A 22,352-nucleotide genomic window follows, 5' to 3' on the forward strand; every position below is an offset into this window, starting at 1 on the left:
TTAGGTTGAAGAATAAGCTCTAGAGAAGGGGTCTTCAACCTTGAATAACTTTTTCAAACCATTTTCAAACGCGTAATTAAGTGAAAGAATTTAAGGAAATCACTCGTGGCAACTTTTTGGGAAGCCCAAAGGTTTCATACAAGGTTGAAGAACTATGGGTCAATGGATCACTTTGTTAATAGTTTTCTTCATGTGGTCTTACTATAGTACTAAATATGCGACGGAAAAAGATGGGCGTAGCCTAGATTTTACTTGGTGGGGTGTAAAGAGCTATAATTTTTCTCAGAATGCAAGATACGGAAGAACAACTTTTTAAAATTTCATAGCAACTATTATGTTACTGACCTCAACTTTCCTCCCTGATCTCACGAATTTTCATGTTTAACCTGTTCCTCTGCCTCTACCAAAAGTGATCAGGAGATCCCTCACAATCATCACCCTACCCCTATCTTGACTACAAGTTAGGTTACAGCAAATATTACAAGCCGGAAATGCCCAGTTTGCTCGGGTATGTTAATGATTGTTTATTGCATCCCCTTTTTAATTTTTCGTAATTCCTAGCATCAATCTTTATTTTTTTTTTCTTCACATACAAAAACAAAACATATCTTCTACAAAATGAAAACGCCCCGCTCTTAACGCTAAAGTTTTTTACTTTTTAAAAAAGAAGAGTTGAGAGAAAGAGTCAAACTTTAGCGTAAAGAGCGGGGCGTTGATGAGGAAGCAACCCCTTCCATATACGACGTAATTTCTGCTCGTTTTAAGTTTTAATGTCGCTCCTTACTTTCAGTTATATATATATATATATATATATATATATATATATATATATATATATATATATATATATATATATATATATATATATATATATATATATATATATACATATATATATATATATATATATATATATATATATATATATATATATATATGTAAAACTTGCGAATATACAATGTTCTTCGATGTCCCATTGTCTGCGCATATAAATAGATTATCAGGTTTACCGACTCTTAATCATGCAATATAAAATTGTCCATGGGAAAAACAATCCGTATTCAGATCTATACCTCATTATTCTAATGATTGCCCTTGAGCTTTGTTGATGGTGATTGCTAATCGAACATTCCCTGTGTCCCCGTCGTCATTTATATATCCCCCTGTGCCCCCGGCATCCCCGTTGTAGGTGTGTCCCTGTGTCCCGGTCGTCATTTATATTCCCAGTATCCCGGTCGTCATTTGTGTCCCAGTGTCCCAAGATAGAAGCATAAATTATACTGTTTACTATTACATTTGCCACTAGTTCTGAACAGCAAAGCTGTTTGGAATCTACGGAGTCGAGCAAACTCCAAAAAAAGATTATGGTTGACTTTTAATATTACAAAAACTTCTTAAATTCAAGACTCTACACAATTCTGAGAAACAGATAAAATCATTTTTTTTTGTATCTGAGCTGTGTCACACCAAACAACATCAATTAACATCATTGGAAACTGAAAAACGATACATGTGTTGTTGGTTTTTGGGTTCAATGTGGTTTTTGGATATGGGCAATAGTTACTGGGTAAGGAATACAGGCACTCTGCAGTCGCATATAGTATTTCCTTTTAGAGGAGTTCAGTTTTGGAGAGAGGAGGAGGAGTCAAATAAGGAGTAAATTTTTTTATAGTCATTGCATTAATCGCAATTTTTTGTTTTACATATTTCAACTGTGCCACTACCCTTTCCCTGTCTAAGCAGGAGGCTTAGCCAAAAGGATTCTCTGCTGATAAAACTTTTTGCTTAGCTGGATCCCTTCTACCAAAAAAATAAGTTAAACTCATTGCAAAAAAGGAAGTTTGGATAAGTAACTGTCTACCATCAGTGAACAAAGTTAATTACCCATCTCTTTTCGCATGAAGGCAGGGTCGTTTAAGAAAGGCGATAGTGTGGCAAGCTGCCCCGGGTTCCATTTAGGGGGGGGGGGTAAAAAGGTTTTGTGTTAGTAATTCGTTAGTCCATATCAAACTTTTCAGAGGGAGGGGGTAAGGACCGACGGTTATTTTACACCCGCGACACCGTCAATCCTAAAAACAGTGATGCATGGAGTCAGCCAATAACGTTCAAAAATTTTAACGGTTTTGATTTTTCCTGTTGCTGAAAATAAATACTCTTCTATTTTTTTTCAGTTCCACGTTTTTTAGACGTCAAAGGGCAGCGGTTTATAATCATGGTTAAGATGATAACACAAGGAAGTGGTCCAGTCTACAGGAAGGAAGCGTCATTTTTTATGATATCATTACCAAGTAACCTATATACCATAGTGTTTTTTGAAGAAACCACGCCCGTGAAACGATAAACCATTATGTATCTTTAAATTGCTTAGTCACACAACAAAAATCACTTCCTACAATGAAATTACATAATATAAAGGTAGACGACCTTAAATAATGTTCGAAAAAAGTTTATTCAGGTACTAATAATGAGTTGAGAAACATACAAAAAAAAATAATTAAAAAAAATCAATGGTAGCAAAAGATACATTAAACGCTAAGTATTAGTATTATCTCGCATCAAAAACTGAAGGATTGTGAGATTAGAAATTTTTCAGTCCATTTTAGTTTCCAAACATGACAACCCAGACCTATACCTTTCGCTGGGGTTAAGGGTAGACAGAGAGGTGGTTAAATCCGCGTAAAAACTTACTTTTATATTGTTTATAATAATTTTTCTTTGGAATTACGCTTTATTGTTCTTATAGTATTCTGATGGGGCAATAGTCCTACTAGTCCTCCCAGGAATGGCAGTTTGGATAAAGATACTTTGAACTTAGAAACTATCAATAAATTTAATTTTTCTTTGGGTTCAATGGGCGGAAAACTAGATCGCATTGCCAGATTGAAGCATGCTTGCATAAAAACATCAAAAGCAGTGTTGTCAATGGGGGATATGGACAGGGCGAATATTTGTCACCTTGAATTCTTTGCCCCCTCCATAGACTTTGAAAAATTTCTTGTTTCATATTTTCTCTTAAACACGTATTTTTTTTTTGTATTTTCAGCGAAGAAATTGAAAAAACACAAAAAATCCACCCTTGAAAATTTGATACCTATATCCCCCCCCCACTATTTTTTTGTGAATTGACACCACTGCGCAGAAGGTACTTAAATCATTTGCTATAGCATGGAGAATAAGTACCAATACAATTGGCGTGTAAAGGTAGTACCGAGAGGAATGTTTGCTCCCCTTCTACTTCCCTGGCGGGGGCTCAAGTCCCCATTGAAATATTTTATTTCAATAAAAAAAAATATAAGTGAAAGAAAAGCAATCCTCTGAAGAAGTTACTGTCTTACCGAGACTTAATGCTAGCTACTTGCGTAAATGATGATCCCTTTGCTTCCCACGGCATTTAAAATAAAACAAAACTTGAATAAAAATGATAAAACTTCAGAAGAAACTAAAGCTACTGAGATTCTATTCTAGAGAGAGACGAAACGTTACCGACATAAATTACGTTTCGAAAACATCACGTGATCAAAAACCAGGGAATTTTGCCGTGTCTGGTTCCATAATGTCATATAGAAAGTAAATTGTCCCCGCGAGACCTAGAAATAAAAAGAAAACCATTTTTAATTTATTGCATCACGATCCAGTACTGAATAAATAAATTCACATTACCCTAACGTAACTAGAGTGAAGTCATAACCCTTCCCCCATGCTTTAAAAATGTTTCATTAGTCATAGTTTGCAATTCCCATTAAACTTTGTCACATGTTTTGGACTGATTTAACGATCTTAAAATGTTTGCAAATGAATGCACAAATTAATTCGCTCTCAATTATTGGGCAACAGTGGTTTGGGTACTGTGGCTTTTGGAGTTGATTTACTTGTATTTAATGAGCTAAAGACAGATATGCCATTACTTTTTGGCTACGAGCACAAATTTTAAGATATGTGAAATTAATAAACATTTAATTTTAAACCATTATTGAACCGTAATTCTGCATGATAGGATGACATTTCAAAAAGTATAGGATGATTCTGGATGACATTTAAAAAACTATAGCTAATACAGAAAAAATGATTTCTCATTTGGATTCAGCATCCCATTATGTTAGCAGAACACATCACAAATGGATAAAAATACATGCACTTGTTATTATTGTATAATTTAATATCCTTACACAATAGTTGAACAGTAAACTTAATTGTTGATGATAGTTCTATATTTCAAAAAGTATACCTGATACAGAAAAAATGACTTCATATTTAGATTCAGCACCCAAAAGTTTATGAGTAAAACATATCACTAATGGCTAAAAATACATGAACTTGTTATTATTGTATAATTTAATATCATTGATGCATAATGGTTGAACAGTAAACTTAATTGTTGACTATGGTTCTATATTCCAAAAAGTATAGGTGATATTGAAAAAATGATCATATTTAGATTCAGCATCCCAAAAATATATTAGCAAAACATATTACAAATAGATACACAATACAGGAACTAGTCATCATAAAATTTTACATCCTTGGTAAACAGAGATTGAACTGTAAACATTATTGTGGATGACAGTATCATAATTCAAAAAGTGTAGCTGATAGACAGCAACTGATTTATTACTTGGATTTAGTATTTCAAAAATAACATGAATCAGCTTAAAAAACCTTGGTACCAATTTTTCCCCTCTTGGCCATGTTTTAACAATGAATTCTTAATATTATTATGGGAGGTGCTTGACAAATCCCCCCCCCCAATTGGAAAGTCCTTGACAGATTTGTTCTACAGACCAAAGTATCAACGGATCTACAGGTGACATAACCAGGGCTTTAGAGTCGGTAGATTATTTGTGCCGAATGAGGCTCCTAAGATGTTTGTCTTTAACTGCCACAATTGGAACTTCAAAAGAGCCGAATACAACTCATTTGGATTTTGTGCATACGGCGTACAATTTTAACACCTGAATTGAAGCTATCCATTTCAGACTCCTGCTATTTCATTTAAGTTAGCGCCCCTCTGAAGATCTACCAAAATTGATACATCATTAGTTGTAGTTATTTCAACCGACTCCTGCTTCTAAAGGTATTAAGGCATACTCCTGACCACATCTCCAAGGCCCTGATTTCTAGCATCTCAGATTTCAACTAGTTTAGCAGCAAATAAGCCCCAACTCTTTGACTCTGACTTCACAGGCCTTATCATAAAAGTAATCAAAATTAGAGGCTTTTTAAATAAAATAAAATGACTTAACCAGTAGTCTTGGCTGTGGCAACAATAAGTCGTTATATGACACTTTTTGTTTATATGAGTGTTTACAAAATACCTATTAAACGGAGCAGACTCGGTTGACTGGTCTAATTTCTTTTCCTATGTCGCTTTTGGGTCTGAAGATAATTATAAGTTTCTATACATTTCCAAAACCACATGAACAGTTGAGCTGTTTGACATAAAAATTGTTAATTTAGCTTGTTAATTTAACTTAGCTTGTATAAACAGCAGTTCTTCAACAACAGCCGAAAGAACTTGTTTTCCAACTGGACAAATAATTTTTGGCATTTCGGATTCTCCTAATTTTTTTTTCTTCGGTGTGTACCCTTTTCAAAGGGTGAATTCCATTAGCAAAGCATTGCTATACAAAGGTTTCGCTTAGCATAAATACTGAGATTAATAAGGTCCCCTTGTATTTATGGTAAATTTATTTAGGTGTTGTATCGGTCCTGTAAATTTATACCACGTACGATAACACTTTCTGAATTGCTGGAGCCAATTGGTCAGGAGCGGGCATAATAGTATTTACTAGCGAATTAAAATGACAGTTAAACAATAACAAATTTCTGGGGAAATATAATAAGAAGACTGAATACTTATAAGCAAGAAAAAACATTAAACACATAGTCTATCTTTACGCTAAAAATGCATCTATAAAAAATAAGAGATTTTTTTTTTTAATATGTTGAGCCATACCATATAATCAGAGAACTGAAATGCCTGTGCCCTAATACAACAAAGTAAATGATCAAGGACAAGAAATAAAAAAGGTTTATTTTGAATATGAAGTGCTAACTCAAATTGGGTGACATGAAAGGAATGCCATGGTTTTTCGGCAACACTTACAATAACTGCTGCTTATTTTACTTTATTTCCAACGGGAACCCGACGACAGGTTACAATAACCTGCCTGGCACCTAAGTACCCCGGGATGACTTCCAACCATCATCATGACAAATCGACTGCAACTTCATGGTAATCTTCAACAGGTCTCTGTCTCATCTCCGAGCATGTCTACAGCCCCCTCCCCCTTTCCACAATTCTATATCTTCTTTCAGTTCTGCCAGAGGTTCTTTTTCCTCCTGATTTTCATTTCCAGAAGAGTGCTGGTTCGAAACCAAGGAGGTCTTGACATATTATGCTTGCTGGGTGACGCAAGTGTGGCCAAGAAGCTTCAGGCGACGTATTTTTGTAATCAGCAGAGTTTCTTCTAATTCTCCACAAAGAATCCTTACTTATACATTTGAAATTCAATTCCATTCGTTCGTAGCAAGAATGTAACAAAGGCAACGGTTGCCAAACACATCCAATGTTCTCAATTCTTCTAGCTTTATCGGTCATGTCTGATAAACGTATAGTAGTTCCTCAGACAATTCCAACATAAAATCTGAGTTTTTTTTAAGTTGTTATCTCTTGCTTGATCCATCGTATTTTCAGAGAAGTAAAGACTCCCCAAACCTTTACTATGTTGGTGGAGATTTCTCTTTCCGCCCAATCATATGGCGTTACAATAGCGAATTACTTGATGCTTGACTAGGAGCAGATTGGTTGAGAGCAAAAATTTTACTTTTGGAGCCACCGATGTGAGTCCAATGCGTTTAGAGACTTCAGAGACACCATAATTCATGCTTTGCAGACCGTGAGCAGAATATTCCAATAGGGTAGTGTTGCCTGCAAAATTCAGATCTGTCAATGATTGCAGGAAGCCAGCTATTTGTCCGAGGACGATTCTGCTTTGGTGTTTCGGTACACTATCAATAATACAGTTTATCCCGTAGTTAAATAATATCATGGATACAAGACATCTTTTGGTTTACTCTAAACTCCACACAAAACTTGGAAGGGTCATTGCCGGCTACCTAGACGTAAGTCGTGATATCCTTGTGCGCGCTTTGGAGCATCTTGATAGGCTTTTGTGGAACACCGTCTTCAGACTCCTCCCTAATGAGAGAGTAAAAGGTAGCTACAAATCAATAATGGTGATGAGAAGGGGTAGCTAAAGGATACTGCCCCGCTGCAGAATAAGAAAAATTGTCAGTACGAATGCCTATAGTGCTTTGAGCAACAGTTCTATTAATATACATTAATTTAAAAAACTTTTCAACGAAAAAGTTTTTTCAAAGAAAAGTAAAGAGCTCCATTAAACCAAAAATGAGCAGAAATAAAGTCAAATCACCTTCCAAGCATAAAACTACCACAATTCACCACCAATAAATAAATGAAATCCAAAACGAACAGAAACTACAATAAATAACCGAGTCAAACTCAAAACGAGCAAAATTAACATGAGTAGGGCTTACAACTCCCATGCCTTCTCAAGACCGGAACATAATTAATACTTTGCTGAAAAAAAACGACAGTTTAATATACATACACTGATATTTATTACTTAAAGATTAAATAATTTTTATTTATTAAGATCAAAAAGTGGAAATATTTAAAATGTATTTTGTTTTCAGTTAAGTGCAAATTACGGTATGTTCTTGAAAGCACTGTTGTATGCTCTTTGGACTATTGTGAACAGATTGGCTATCTCACAATTTCAATCAGATGCGCCTGGGGAAAAGAAGGTCTCAGTGAGAAATGGGGTAGTTGCCCTTGATCACTTCTGAAACTTAAAATGGAACTAAAATTTTCAATTTCCTATCAAATGAGCCTTCTCTAAAAATCACACAACCACCCCTTCCATAAAAAACCTTATATACACCAGGGGCATAGCTTACAACCCTTGCCCACAGACTCTGGGGGGTTGTGTCAAACCTAAAGACCTTGTTTTGTGATGCTTGTGCTGTTTTTGAACAAATGGCTATCTCAAAATGTCTGTCGGATGCTTTTGGGTAAAATAGGACGTAAGGAGGGAGAAACTATGGGGGTGTCATCCTCAAAGACAGAATTACTGGACTTTTCATCTACGCTAAACAAAATAACTATCTCAAAATTTTGATTGGACGTGTTTGGGGAAATGATTGGCGTGGGGGGGGGGGCGTCTGTTGGGGCTAAAATCACTTTTGACTATTAAAAAGGACACTAAAGCTTTCAATTTCCAATCGAATGAGCCCCTTTTGAAGTTTCTACGACAACTCCATCTAAACGAAGTGCCCTGGTCTAAAACAAACCAAAAATAAATAAATAAACAAATAAATAGTACACTGTGCCTACGTCGCTCATTACTAAGGCAGCGCTAGCGCTGCCTACGATACAATAAATTCAAATAAATCAGGAATATTCTCTAGTTTGCTTAAAATGTCAATTATTATACTAGTCTTACAATTTTATTATTTTCTTCCCTCAAAGGTAGTCCTCCAAAATTTGCTGAGTCCTCCTTGTCTCCTCTCTGAAAATTGGTCTCACAGAATTGGGTTCACACTCACGCAATCGTTAATGAGCACTTGCCGTTACTTCTGCTACTCCAATTCGTCAGGTTAGGAGAAAACAGGTGCTCAACACCATTCAAATGAGAAAACACCGTCCATAAAAGTCCTTCATCTTCCCACCATATGCCACTTTTCTACCTTCTTGCCACCAGACAAACAGGCAAGTTTGTAGTTCCCCTTTTCTTCTTCTTAATGCAGTAGACTCATAAAAGTCATAAAAGTCCGTAAAAGTCATTCATCTTCCCACCATATGCCACTTTTCTACCTTCTTGCCACCAGACAAACAGACAAGCTTGTAGTTTCCCTTTTCTTCTTCTTAATGCAGTAGACTCCTAAAAGTCATAAAAGTCTTTTATCTTCCCATCATATGCCACTTTTCTACCTTTTTGCCACCAGACAAACAGACAAGTTTGTAGTTTCCCTTTTCTTCTTCTTAATGCAGTAGACTCATAAAAGTCATAAAAGTCCGTAAAAGTCATTCATCTTCCCATCATATGCGAGTTTTCTACTTTCTTGCCACCAGACAAACAGACAAGTTTGTAGTTTCCCTTTTCTTCTTCTTAATACAGTAGACTTAGCCAAAGGAAAATGCTCGTGGAAAATAATCATCGGTTCAGAAAAATCCAACTGATTCTATGACAGATAACCAGAAATATGATAAAAGTGATAGCTTGTATAATATGGTAAATAAACTGGATATCAGGTTAACAAATATCTTGGACTTTTATTTTGTAGAATTTCTATTTTAATTCAACAGCCTAGTAAGGCTAGGTAATATAATGCTATCCCCGCTAAAATAAACCTAGTTATTGCAACCTGATTTAAAGCAACTTGATGGATTATTGGAAAGAAAACAAATTCACATTTAATTAGTTTACCGAAAGCTTTATCTCATTATGATTCTGCAGGAAGTGACCTCATCAGTGTTCCAGTAAGGCCCCTGGCAGCCGTTTGTACTAGAATTGTCAAAAATTTCACTGAAGGACACTACCACTACTTATTCAGCACTTGTATCTCTGAACTTCCTATCAGATAAATACGGTGCGAGCCACCAAAAAAGAATTTCGGGAAATATTAGTAATTTGCCTCTTTTGAAGGAGACATGCAAATAAAATAATGAAGTGCCATTAAATTTCTTATTTTATGCCCTTGTCAATTGTTATAGTTGCTTTTCTGACGATGCACCCCTCCCCTGATGGTCTCAGATAGAGCCCTAGGAATATACAAAAAACTAAAAGAAAACAGTAGAGTTAAATTCTTATTTTATAATGTGCTACGTGTTTCTATTAATCAGATTATCATTTATCCCTCCATTGTTCGCCATTTCTAAATTATTTCAAATAATCTTTATATTTATAATACTATTGTTCTCACTTACGAAACTAAACTTCACCAAGTCAAGAACGCAAAAGCTCGTTTTAACAAGGAAGAATGGAGTCATCGCGGATTAAAAAAAAAAACAATGAAATATATTATTAGGGCTATGTATGGAACACCAGGGGGTGGGCAGTGGTTTGGTGGGCATTGTCAGAAAAGGTCACCATGATATTTGGAAAGAGCATCAAATTAGGCATCTAATGTTAACTTTTATTTTATTAGCACATTTCCTCCAGAAGAGGTCACAGCTAAATATTTGCTCTAATTTCCCTTCAGTTAGGGACACCCAAAAATTAAGTCAAAGATACTGCAGATGAGCATTTAGAAGAGATCCCTTACAAATGGTATAATTTGTGTCCAACACCCCCTTAAAATGACCTTAGACACCCTTCCCAGGGAAGGTCGATGAACCTGCCTATACCAATTCAAACTGCCTTAGAAGACCATCATAATTTGTCAAGAGTTCAGGTGTGATGAAAACAGATCAAAGACCACAAAGGCAGAAATAATTAAGAAGGGAAGTAATATTAACCTCAGTCATAAAGGTACTAAAATATTTAAATTTAGATTGCTTGTGGTTTGTTTTTTTAAACCCCCCAAAAAAATGTTAATCGCAACAACGAAATGTTGTCGTTTTTGCGTTTGTCACACGCCTTCGACGCGTTTATTCAAAAAATGACACCGCAACAACGATGTTCTGTAACTGATAGTGCACTAAAGGAAAATTGAGTAATTTCGATTGCTTTTTAACACCCAATATGGTAGGGGTTGTGCTCCTGCCACATCCTTTTTTTATTTTATTTTTTCTAGGTAGAAGTAGTTGAGCAGTGCTCCCGAAACGTGGGAGAGCTCTTCACGTTTGGACCAGCCCCCTACTTTTACGACCAGCCCGACTACTACTAAATGCTTGTAAAACTATGAAAAATAGTCTGGCCTTAAAATTTTTTTTTACCCGAAACTCAGCAATTATACTCGAAGGAGAAATTTAGTTTATACACTTCGCTTGACACTTATTGAACAAATATTTGATATTGCGGTCGTCGAGCACAACTCAACAACAACACCTTGAAAATGATCAGCTTTCAAAGAAAAAAAAAAAATCAAATTAAGAACTTCTTCTGTTGCTAGTGAAAATGAATAATGAGCCCCCCCCCCAAAAAAAAACAAACAAACAAAACAACAACAACAAAACATCGTCTGCATAATACATAGCCAAAATTGAAAAATAAAGCCAAATTTTGGCTACATATTTGGGTTTCTTGCGAACGACCACGTAGCGGTGTAGTATTTCAGCTTAAACAGAAAACTAAATTAGAGTATAAAAAGTATTTACGGTCTGCAAAATCTAAAATTTGCAAATTCCCGTCAAGTAATTTCGATTGGAAAAATGTGGTAAATTCAAACAAAATCGATGACTCTTCGTCAACAAGTAGCCCAATTAGTTCTGCTGCTTGGTGCAAATATTACGACCAGATTTTCAACACTATAAACCATTTTGTTCATGCTACTTTTATGAGGTTTCTTATTTCTGCGCTTCCCATATCACTCCGCCAGAACCAGATCCTCCCAATTAATTTAGTTTCGGTGGCACAAGCTATAAAGAAGCTTAAGTCTAGCTCTATTGATTGTGATGGTATAAGTGTCAAACACCTAAATGTTGATTGTCCAGCTCTAGTCCAACATTTACAACTTCTGTTTCAAATGTGCTTATGCACCTCGGTTGTGCCTGAAAGTTTTTTGTGTGCATCTTACAGGCCTATAACGGTTTCCTGCAATATAAGCAAAATGTTTGAGTATCTTCTCCTGCCATCAGTTAATTCTTCGGCATATTTTGGTGAAAATCAGATTGGGTTTTCAGCTGGGGTAGGTTGCCAGCAGGCTCATCGAGTTTTGGCTAATGTTCTTACTGAGGCTACTAAAAAGGGATTCGAGTTACATTTATGTGCTTTGGATCTCTCCAAAGCCTTTGACACTGTTACGCATTCCCAAGCTATCTTTTCCCTTTTTAGCCACGGTATCAACATATCGGTAATTTTTCTTCTTAGATATTGGTATTCAAATTCCTTTTTGCGGATTAAAACGGATATGAGGGTTTCAGATAGTAAAATTCCAATACGACGTGGGGTCCGGCAAGGTGCTGTCCTCTCCCCCTCTATTTTCAATCTTTGTATATCATCTGTGCTTTCCTCTATCCCACCTACTTGCATCCTCAATTCTGTAAATATTTCTTATCTTGCCTATGCGGATGATATTCTTTTGATCAGTAGGACTAAAAAGGGGCTCTCTTTGTCTGTTTCAACAGTAGCATCTAAGCTTCATGCGATTGGACTTTCTCTTAATCTTTCAAAGTGTGAATATCTTTCATTTAATAGCAATATCACTACTCCTCTAATCTGTGGATCTTTTTCTATCCCGTCGGTTTCTTCATTTCGGTGGCTGGGAATTAACTTTAGTAAAACTCTAAAATCCTTACGGACTCTCACTGTTGCTGATTGCAAGAAGAAAATCCAATTAAGTTACTCTAAAATTGTTGCTAACCGAGGTAGATACAATAGAAAGTCTCTTGCTAAATTATACTCGGTTTTTACAGATCATTCGGTTTTGTTTCTTTCTGGTATTTACCCTATTTTTCATAAAAAAGATATCAGTTCAATTCGTTCTTATTATTTCCGTTTTTCCCGTTTTCTATTGTATCTGCCTCCATGGTATAGGAATAGGAGCCTCATATCTATTTATAGTTTCCCGGATATTGGGTCAAGGCTCACAGAGCTTGCTGGCAAAATACCCCAGTCTACTTATAAGTATCTGCCCGCCCACGGAGGCCTTACTCGTTTGCTTTAGTTTCTTGTTTTTTCTGTTTTGTGTATTGTTTGTTTTGTTTCTTTTATTGATACTCCACTTGATTTTTTGTAGCGGGTCAAAAATAAATTATTATAGTAACAGGTAAGTAAAAGTAGGGTTACCAATAGAAATAATTTGATCATTAATTCAAGGGATAGAAAAATGACTATGCAAAAACCTTGTTTGGTGGTTTGCCATGTTAATAAATGTTTCATTTTTCTTTACCTATTATATTAGCGGAACTTTTTCAGTATTGGACAAAAAACCCTTTCATAGCAGCTTGCTATTAAAACCAGTCACAATTTTGTCCGTCGATTTCTTCTCCAAAAAATACGCCCCAGGAAGGAATTTTCAAAATAATTTTGTTTGTAATTTACAGACACAGAAAGACATCAAGGTTTCCTCTCGATAGCCCCCTTCAAAAAAATATCAGCTAAGTTTTGCTACTTTCAGAGCGTGACAGTACCCAATACCAACAGCTTGTAGCAACCTCAGACATTTTAATAAAGCAATCACATCTCACATCTATAGACATTTACATAAGGAAATTTCAGAACCCAGTACTAACAGCTTATAGTAACTTCAGACATCTTCAAAAGTCAGTTACATCTACATCTACAGACGTTTCTACATCTACATCTACAGACATTTTACATCTGCATCTATAGACATCTACATACATTTTCATCAGGAGATTTCAGCACCCAATACCAACAGCTTGGAGCAATTTCAGACATTTTCATGAGGCAATTATATCTATATCTACAAACATTTCTACATTTACATCTACATTAAATCTTACACCTACAGACATTAACATACATACGGACATTTACATACGGAAATTTCAGCAACCAAAACCAACAGCTTGTAGCAATTTCAGACATTTTTATGAGGCAATTACATCTACATCTACGGACATTTCTATATCTACAGCTACCGGCATCTACATTACCTCTACAGACATCTACATCAGGCAATTTTAGCACCCAATGGCAACAGCTTGTAGCAATTCCAGATATTTAAAACTCCATACGAAAAAAAAAGAAGTAATAACCTACAATAATCAACAATATACTTGAGCCAAAAATCGTTCTTGTAATACTGCCAAACGCTGTAAGGCCGTTGTCTAATTAGCTAATCTGCCAATAAAGAAATCGGCTTAATCAGCATTAGAAAACTTACACCCACATATAAATAAACTCCTCTTATCCATAGACGTGTATCCCACCCTTAGGGGTGGGGCAGGAGGTCAAAGGATTTATCCAGGGTGGGAAGGGTATGTAGATGCGATAAAGTGTATTTTTATGCTCAAACTCTGAAGTGTTATACACATAATTCTAACTATGCATAATACACATTATCTGTATATAAAAATATAGAATGTTTTTTTCGTAATTATAGTAATTTCAAACATATAAGCAGATTCAAGGGGGATTTTGAAATCACAGCCAATGGAAAATTAAGTCTCTGCTCGATTGTATTCGATGTTTACAGAATAAGGGGCACAATACTTTTTGGAGAACCAACTCTCATAAATTTTAGACAATTCACTTTATGAAAACAAGGATATATGCTATTGGGAATTACTCAGGGGTCACTGACTTTCAGAAATCACGTATATCAGGTGATACCTTTCAAGCGTGGTGAAAATGAGCAAAGCGTGGCGGAACTGTGGGGCAGACGTGGCGCTCTGAGATGTACACGTGGTGGCAGAAAGCGAGTGAGTTCTTGGAATTATCTACATTGCAACATGATTTTTCCAATCACGTCAAATTAGTGCAGATCTACAAGTTGAAAAGTTAAGCCAGAAAATAGATAGGGCGTGGAGGTCACAGAGTTCTTGCAGAATCTCAAACTACATAACACAACCAGTTACGTTTATGCCAATTTAAGCTCTATTTATTTATAAACAGAAAGCTTCGACGGGATGATTACTTCCACACGGCTAGTGCCCATCAAGCGATATGAAACTAACACACATATACATACCCACACGCTACGTGTCAGGCACGTAATAAAAGGCTAATGCGAACTATTGCCTGATTTCGTCTTGACAGGCAGAATAATGGGAAAATAAATATGAGAATAAAAGTTATATTATTAAACGAACAATAAATTGTATATATGTTTATTTATCTATAATTTTCTTCGAAAACGGCATTCTATATTTTCTGAAAAATTGGCATACTGCAATTTATCGATGTGAAGACGATTTAGATAGGTCACAACTTTGGGAAAATTCGTTTAGGGCGTTAATTTTGGAAAAACATTTTTTGGGAAGAAAAGACGATTGGTCAGAGTGAAATAGCTTTTTTGTACCATTGAATTTTTCCCGTATATACTTGTCTGTTGAAAGTATTTGTCTATAATTATTCTATGAAAAGTGTTATTTAACTTTCTTGTCTAGTCTAAGAAAGTAGTAATTGTATGTTAATTTGTTTTCTCATTTTTCTAGGATAATTAGGCCACTCTTTAGCCAGTTTCTTAGGCTACTAGGTGTTTTCGGCTCGTGGGGATGGACGGGGAGCCCCCTGCACCTCCACACATGACTCTGAGCAGATGTTCAGGAAAGGACTTATGCTCTGGCACTCATACTGATGACTTCTGCTCAGACAATCAGACTAGAATTACTGGTGTTTATATTTGTTATACTTAACAAAGGAATTTAGTAAACACGAGTGTAAAGGTAATTATGAATTGATCAGTCAACGCTTAGGTCTTGATGGCAGAGTAGAAATAATAGCAAAAAGTAAAGAAATTGCATGTAAATTGTTAGCTCTTAAAGACTTGAAAGTAGAGAATGTAACACTCCTTTTTGAAAGGAAAGATATTGGAAATGCTCAACAAATAAAAAATAAAAAAAGGTATGCCTTTTATTCCTAAAGGATTTGCTGATAAAGAGGAAATAAAGAGTGAAATACAAAACAATCCAGAAGGAAGTAATATTAGTTTTATGGAAGAGAGATGCTATGCAAGGAATTAAAGATAATATTTTTAGGGTCATTATTGAATATCAGGGAGAAGTTAAAGCCCCAAGAAGAGTTTCAATATGGGGTGCACTATGTAAAACAATATATATTCCCTGCCTTAAGGTGCTACAAATGCGAAAAAAATGGCCAGGCTACTCTAAATTGCTGGGCTGGTGAAAGATGCCTTCTATGCTCAGAAAAGCATAATTTGAAAAAATGCTCTGAGAAAGATAAGAAACCTGAAGATCAAATTCTTGTGTGTGCAAATTGCAAGGGCCCACACTCTGCTAACAACAAAAATGTGTTCATTATCATGAGCGAACAGAAGCTCTTAAAGTAGTATATACAAAAAAATATGACTTATAAGGAAGCTCTATACTAAATAAGTAAAACAACAATTCCCTCAACAAGTCAAAATACTGTGGTCAATGAAAATAATATTTAATGTAAGCAAAGCCCTAGCCTAAGTGAACAAAGTACTAGAATGGACAAATTAGTAAAATGCCTTAATTCAGTTGCCTCTCTACTCTCTACTATATGTGAGGCACCGATAGATATGTTGCCAAAAACATCAGAAAAACAAAAACTGCACAAAATTTTACTAGGGTCCTAGTACTTGTCCTGGTCCCTGGGTCAACTAAAATGTTTCTAAGAAATAATGAAACAAAAAAGGACCAAAGTGAGGTAATAATGATCAAAAGAGCTTGTACATCACCCAATAAAAAGACCTCACCAGGCAAATGTAAACGCTTAAAAAAGGAGAAGCACATCAGTAAATCATGAAAGTCTTACAACTAGACACACGAGGAATGGGAAAAACTAAAAGTGCTTTAATAAATACACTAATTGTAAGAGCAAAACCAAATTTGGTGCTCCTTCAAGAGACACTTCTAACCAATAAAAAGAAAACACCAAAATTTGTGGGTTTTCATCATGTAAGGTGGGATAGAGAAGGGAGAAAATGGGGAGGTCTGCTGGCATTGGTTAGAGAGAATATATCCTTTAGGGAAATAACTTTGATCTTTACAGGTAAAAATGAAGTTGGTCTGATAAACATTAATCTTGAGGAAAATTGATGGTTATCTGTTGTCAACTACTATAATATAGCAACAGTGGATTTTGACCTGAATCAATTAAAAAGGTAAATGATTACTGTAAAAATAATAAATTTATGGGGGTCACTTAAATCTTCATAATAAAATTAAATATATAAAAAACAAGTTTTTTTCAACTGAAAGTAAGGAGCGACATTAAAACTTAAAACGAACAGAAATTACTCCGTATATGTAAGGGGATTTTCCTCCTCAACACCCCGCTCTTTACGCTAAGGTTTGGCTCTTTCTCTCAACTCTACTTTTTAAAACAGTAAAAAACTTTAGAGTAAAAAGCGGGACGTTGAGGAGGAAAATCCCCTTACATATACGGAGTAATTTCTGTTCGTTTTAAGTTTTAATTCCGCTCCTTACTTTCAGTTCACCCCCCCCCCCAAACCAAAAAAATCCCATTGAAAACATCTGTACACTTCCCAATAACCATTACTATATTTAAATACTGGTCAAAGTTTGTAAGTTGCAGCCCCTCCCACGGGGACTGTGGGGGAGTAAGTCGTCTCGAAAGACAAAATTATTAGGTTTTTAGACTATGGTGAATAAAATGGCTATCTCAGAATTTTGATCCGGTAACATTGGGGGAAAAATGAGTGTTATTTGGTGTTATTTTGATGTAACTATTATTATCAAAACACTATTTTTAGAGTTTCGGTTACTATTGAGCCGGGTCGCTCCTTACTACAGTTCGTTACCACGAACTGTTTGATGTGGGACACTACATCACAAGAGGATCAACAGTCATTTGCCTTCGCTTATTATATTTTGGAACCTAATAGCAATCTTTGTCTTATTACACCATGCGACCTGGGCACTGGGCTAAATGTAACCAATGGTAAGTATTCTACTTTAGATCTATCACTTGTTTCTTATTCATTAGCCCTAAACCAACATGTTGAACTAGCTGGTGCTGTGGAATCTGACCACCTTCAATTAATTGTGCAACTAGAGGAATCCATAGACTACCTTGAATTACGGAGAACAAAAATGTGGAATTTCTGTAGTAATAAATGGCCCAGTTGGCAAAGTACAATAGCATCTAAACTACAACAAATATTGACTGATAATTCAATTGATTTACTAAATAAACAAGTAACAGATTTGGTAGTGAAGACTAGTTAAGATATTTCTGGTTTCTCTAAGCCCAAGAAAAAAAAAATCCATTCCTGGTTGGAATGCAAACTGTGAAAAAGCTTAGTTGGAAAAGAAAAAAAAGGAGAAATCAATATGCAAGAAATCCAAAAATAAAAAACAAAATAGAGATGAATAGGGCCACTGCATTAAAAAAAAAAATTATACTCCAAGAAACAAGAGAAGGATGGAAAAAATTAATTGAAGAAAAATTTTCAAATAATATAAATATAAAAGATATGTGGCGAAATTTCAAAATTTTTAAACTCCAAAAAAATCCCCCAAAAATTCCTGTTCTCTTCAAAAAGGATGGCATGGAGTCACAGCTCCAGAAGATAAAATGAAAATCCTCTTAGATAAATTTTATAAAAAATGATCAAGGGTATTAGTATCAAGGACCAGCTAGTATAACTACAGATAAAAATAACCAACCCCAAATGGAACCATTCACTATTGAAGAACTAAAAACTGCTATAAAGAAAATAAGGCCAGGAGCACCTGGCCCTGATCAAATACATAACTTAATGCCTAAGAATTTACCAGAGGAAGCCAAAAATATTCTTCTGATTCTATTTAATAAGTCCATCAATGAAGGATGCACTTCCAAAGAATGATGAAAGACATCCATAATCCCAATTCCTAAAACAGGAAAGGATCCCTCTAATCCAGATTCATATAGGCCCATTTCACTAACATCTTGCATGTGTAAACTAATGGAACATCTGATTAAAAATAGAATCCTTGGGCTTGTAATAAATGCTGCAAAGAAAGAACATTCTGGTTTCCTCCCAAATCGGAGCACAACTGACTGCTTAGGTAGACTTGAGGACCAAATAAAACAGGGCTTCAGATGCAAGAAAGATACATTTGCAGTTTTCTAGGCAAGAAGTCTGCATTAGACGAGTTGACCTGGATAAACTTTTGAAGAAAACAAGGGAAATAGGTATACCTACCAATTGCATAAATAGGATTTCTAGCTTTTTGAGAAATCGTGAGGCTAGGGTAGCTGCTAGTGGGTTCAGTAAAAATTTTCAGATTAAAAATGATTTGGGTCTACCCCAAGGGGGAGTTTTAAGTCCTATTTTGTTTGTGATTTATTACAGTGACTTGGACATGTCCACTGTCCTTGGCTGCAAAGCCTTTATATATATATATATATATATATATATATATATATATATATATATATATATATATATATATATATATATACATATATATATATATATATATATATATATATATATATATATATATATATATATATATATATATATATATATATATATATATATATATGTATATATATATATATATATATATATATATATATATATGTATATATATATATATATATATATATATATATATATATATATATATATATATATATATATATATATATATATATATAATATATATATATATATATATGCTGATGACTTTGCCCTGGTAACAACTGGGAAGACACCTCTTCTTTTACAGTCATTGATGCAAAAAGCATTAAATAATGTTCAGCAATGGTGCATCGAGAATAATAAGACATTATCACCTGAGAAAACAGTTGGTATGCTATTCTCAAAAATAATAATACCGAAGTACCACAAGTAAATGCTGTAAACCAGGCTATTAGGCTGGATGACTCTTCCTGCTACCTAGGCCTAATTTTTGATAGCAAAATGACATGGTTGAGACACATAGAGTATTTGTTAGGTAATATTAGGAGTAGACTAAACCTTATAAATGTAATGTGCCTAGGGAAAAGGGGTGCTCCTTTTAAGTGTCTTAGTAAAATTATAAAGGCTGTTATTGTTAGTAAGTTTGATTATGGTAGGTTTATATATGCTGATGCTAGTCAGAAGAATCTAAAAAAGTAAGATACAGTGTTCCATAGTGCACTTAGGCGATCCATTGGCTGCCTAAATAGTACCCCTATTCCAGCAATGATGATTGAATTGGGGGTGAGCAAGCTTAAGCCACGACGTGACAGGTTACTTGTGAAGTATTTCACTAAAAAATCTAGTTTTAATGAGGATATAATCAAGCTGGAAATTATAAATAATTATAATAGTGACAATAGTTTTAAGGATAGGAATACTCCAGCTTTTTATAGGTGCAATAATTGGCTTTCAAATGAGTGCCCAAATATAGTACCAATTAACGAGGTAGTTTTTGAGGATAATATATTAAATAAGCTATGTGCAATAGAGAATAATGAGTATTTTCCTGTACCTGACCGTGGAGATGATAATAACTTGACTCTCAAACATGACTGGCTAAGACAAACTGACCAATTAAGAGACCATATACAAATCCTTACTGATGGCTCCAAGTTGGATAAGGGTGCTGGCTGTGCAGTGGTGGTCCCCAGTATGTCAGTTTCATACAGTTTTAAGTTACCAGGCAGCCAGTCTATTTTTTCAATTGAGATGATTGCTAGATATAAGGCATTGGAATTTAAGTCATATGGGTATGCCCGGAGTCGGATGATATGTTCTGACTCAGCATCAGCCCTTAAGTACCTGATGAATGAGCATGAACCTAGTCGCGAATTAGTTTGTCATATCCACAAAATAGTTAGGTCATTAGAGCTTGTGGGAAATAATATAGTTCTAGTCTGGGTCCCAGCACATGTGGGAATTGCTGGAAATGAATCTGCTGATATAATGGCACAGTGGGGTATTTTAAATGGTCAGAGTATAATTGTAAAACCAACTCAAAATGAATATTTTGCATGTATTTATGAAGTGTTATGTGATAGAGAGACCAATAATTTTATTAGAAATTGCATAAATCGAATTTTAGAACTTTATGACTATAAGGCACCACCTGATGGACTTGTACATGATATTAGATCTGTTGCTGTTACTGTTTTAGAATGAGGACATGTCATGCCAAAACCCGTTCAGTTTAACATAAATGGGGAAGAGTTAGCTCACCCTTCTGTGACATTTGTAATGAGTATGATCATGTTTGGCATATTCTCATGAAGTGCACAAAATATGAAGTAAAAAGAAATTTGTTTAGAAACCAAATTATAAATTATTTTGGTGCATTTACAATGAGAGCAATCCTAGGTCAGGCTAAGTCCCCTAAGTGGGTCCATAGAAAGACTATGCTGTTTTTGACTAGGTATATAAAGAGTTGTATTCTGCATAACATTATCTGATTTTATTTTCAAGTTCTAATCTATTGACTTTTATATTCATTGTGTTGACCTTTTTCTTTCGAATTTACATTTCCTTTAATAGATGCTTTAATTGTAGTTACTGTATTAACTACTATTTTAACTGTATTGACCTTTTTATCTATTTATTTTTTCTTGTATTTTAGCCTTATTTAAATCTGAGTATGTTTCTTTTCGCAGATATTTTAAGCAATAATAGCTGAATAGAGATATGATATACAAACAAGTGCCAGTGATTTAAGCAAGAACACTCTGTACAACGTCCTAGTACTCTCCCAAGACATTTTAAGTGTTGACGTGGCCTGTGCCAATTTTTATTTTGTGTTTCTAAAGTGACGTGGCTTCATAAGCCCAAGTTTAAAAAGAGGATCGCACGTATACGAGCGGTTGATTTGCTCAAACGTCAACTGAACAACAACACACAACTTTTTCTGTTTGAATGATGTCATAAATACTTAGAATAGCTATAATAAAGTTTGCTAAAGATGATTGTCTGGGCTTAATATTTTTAAAAGCACGTTATTATTATAACGGTTACCTTAGCAACATCGACTTTTATGTCGAAACCGAATAAAACAAAATAAATTTAAAGTTATTCTTCGAAACAAGTAAAAAAAAAAACTGTTTTTCTTTTTGCTAAGCGATGTTCAGTACCCTGGTACTAAACTACGAAATGACACAAATCTAAAAATTAAAAAAGAGCAAACTGAGCGAAATAATTGTGATTTGTCAGCTATTCTCCAATTTAGATATGCTGAAACTAACCTTCATAAAGGGATAAAGGTGTGTCAGGAGTCCTACAACCATGCTTTCCATAGTCTAAGCAAAAATCCGCAAATGCGCACGCCTGATGAATGTACTTCGGATCCTAAAAAAAAAAATCGCAAGATTAAATTTTATCTCGGTAATACGAAAAAGGGCTATCATGATAAGATAGATAAATCAATAGAAATTCAAAATTTAAAGAAAGGGAGTAAGTAAAAAGAAAGAAAAAAGGAAAGAAAGAGATGGAGAGACAGAGGGAGAAAAGGTTCGGGGGCACCCCCCCCCAAAAAAAAAAACACATCATTTAACGAATGAAAATAAATAAAATGTTTTATTAACTGT

At 34.9% G+C, this 22,352-nt stretch overlaps 2 protein-coding genes and 1 long non-coding RNA gene across 4 annotated transcripts in view; 1 reads left to right on the plus strand and 2 right to left on the minus strand.

Moving 5' to 3' along the window:
* LOC136041753 (lysosomal cholesterol signaling protein-like) overlaps window positions 1–3,450 on the minus strand; it is a 154,713-nt gene extending 151,263 nt beyond the window's left edge. The window contains exon 1 of the mRNA XM_065726510.1: window positions 3,336–3,450. The gene's annotated coding sequence lies outside the window, so the exon portion shown is untranslated. The remainder of the gene's footprint in view (window positions 1–3,335) is intronic.
* On the minus strand, window positions 2,431–22,113 carry LOC136041755 (glutathione S-transferase LANCL1-like; the record flags this gene model as incomplete). Its single annotated transcript, XM_065726517.1, is given in 2 exon segments — window positions 2,431–3,587; window positions 22,011–22,113. Coding segments are annotated over 2 exon segments (174 nt in total), but the record flags the coding sequence as incomplete, so codon positions are not given.
* On the plus strand, window positions 15,137–21,929 carry LOC136041756 (uncharacterized). 2 transcript variants are annotated; one of them, XR_010621098.1, is made up of 3 exons: window positions 15,137–15,186; window positions 17,575–17,762; window positions 21,426–21,929. It is a non-coding gene; the product is annotated as an uncharacterized LOC136041756 (long non-coding RNA). The 2 variants fall into 2 exon arrangements; XR_010621099.1 differs by having other exon boundaries at window positions 15,140–15,207.
* Window positions 22,114–22,352: the final 239 nt, after the last annotated feature.

Source organism: Artemia franciscana, unplaced genomic scaffold (genome assembly GCF_032884065.1).
Source record: "Artemia franciscana unplaced genomic scaffold, ASM3288406v1 PGA_scaffold_36, whole genome shotgun sequence".
NCBI lineage: Eukaryota > Metazoa > Arthropoda > Branchiopoda > Anostraca > Artemiidae > Artemia > Artemia franciscana.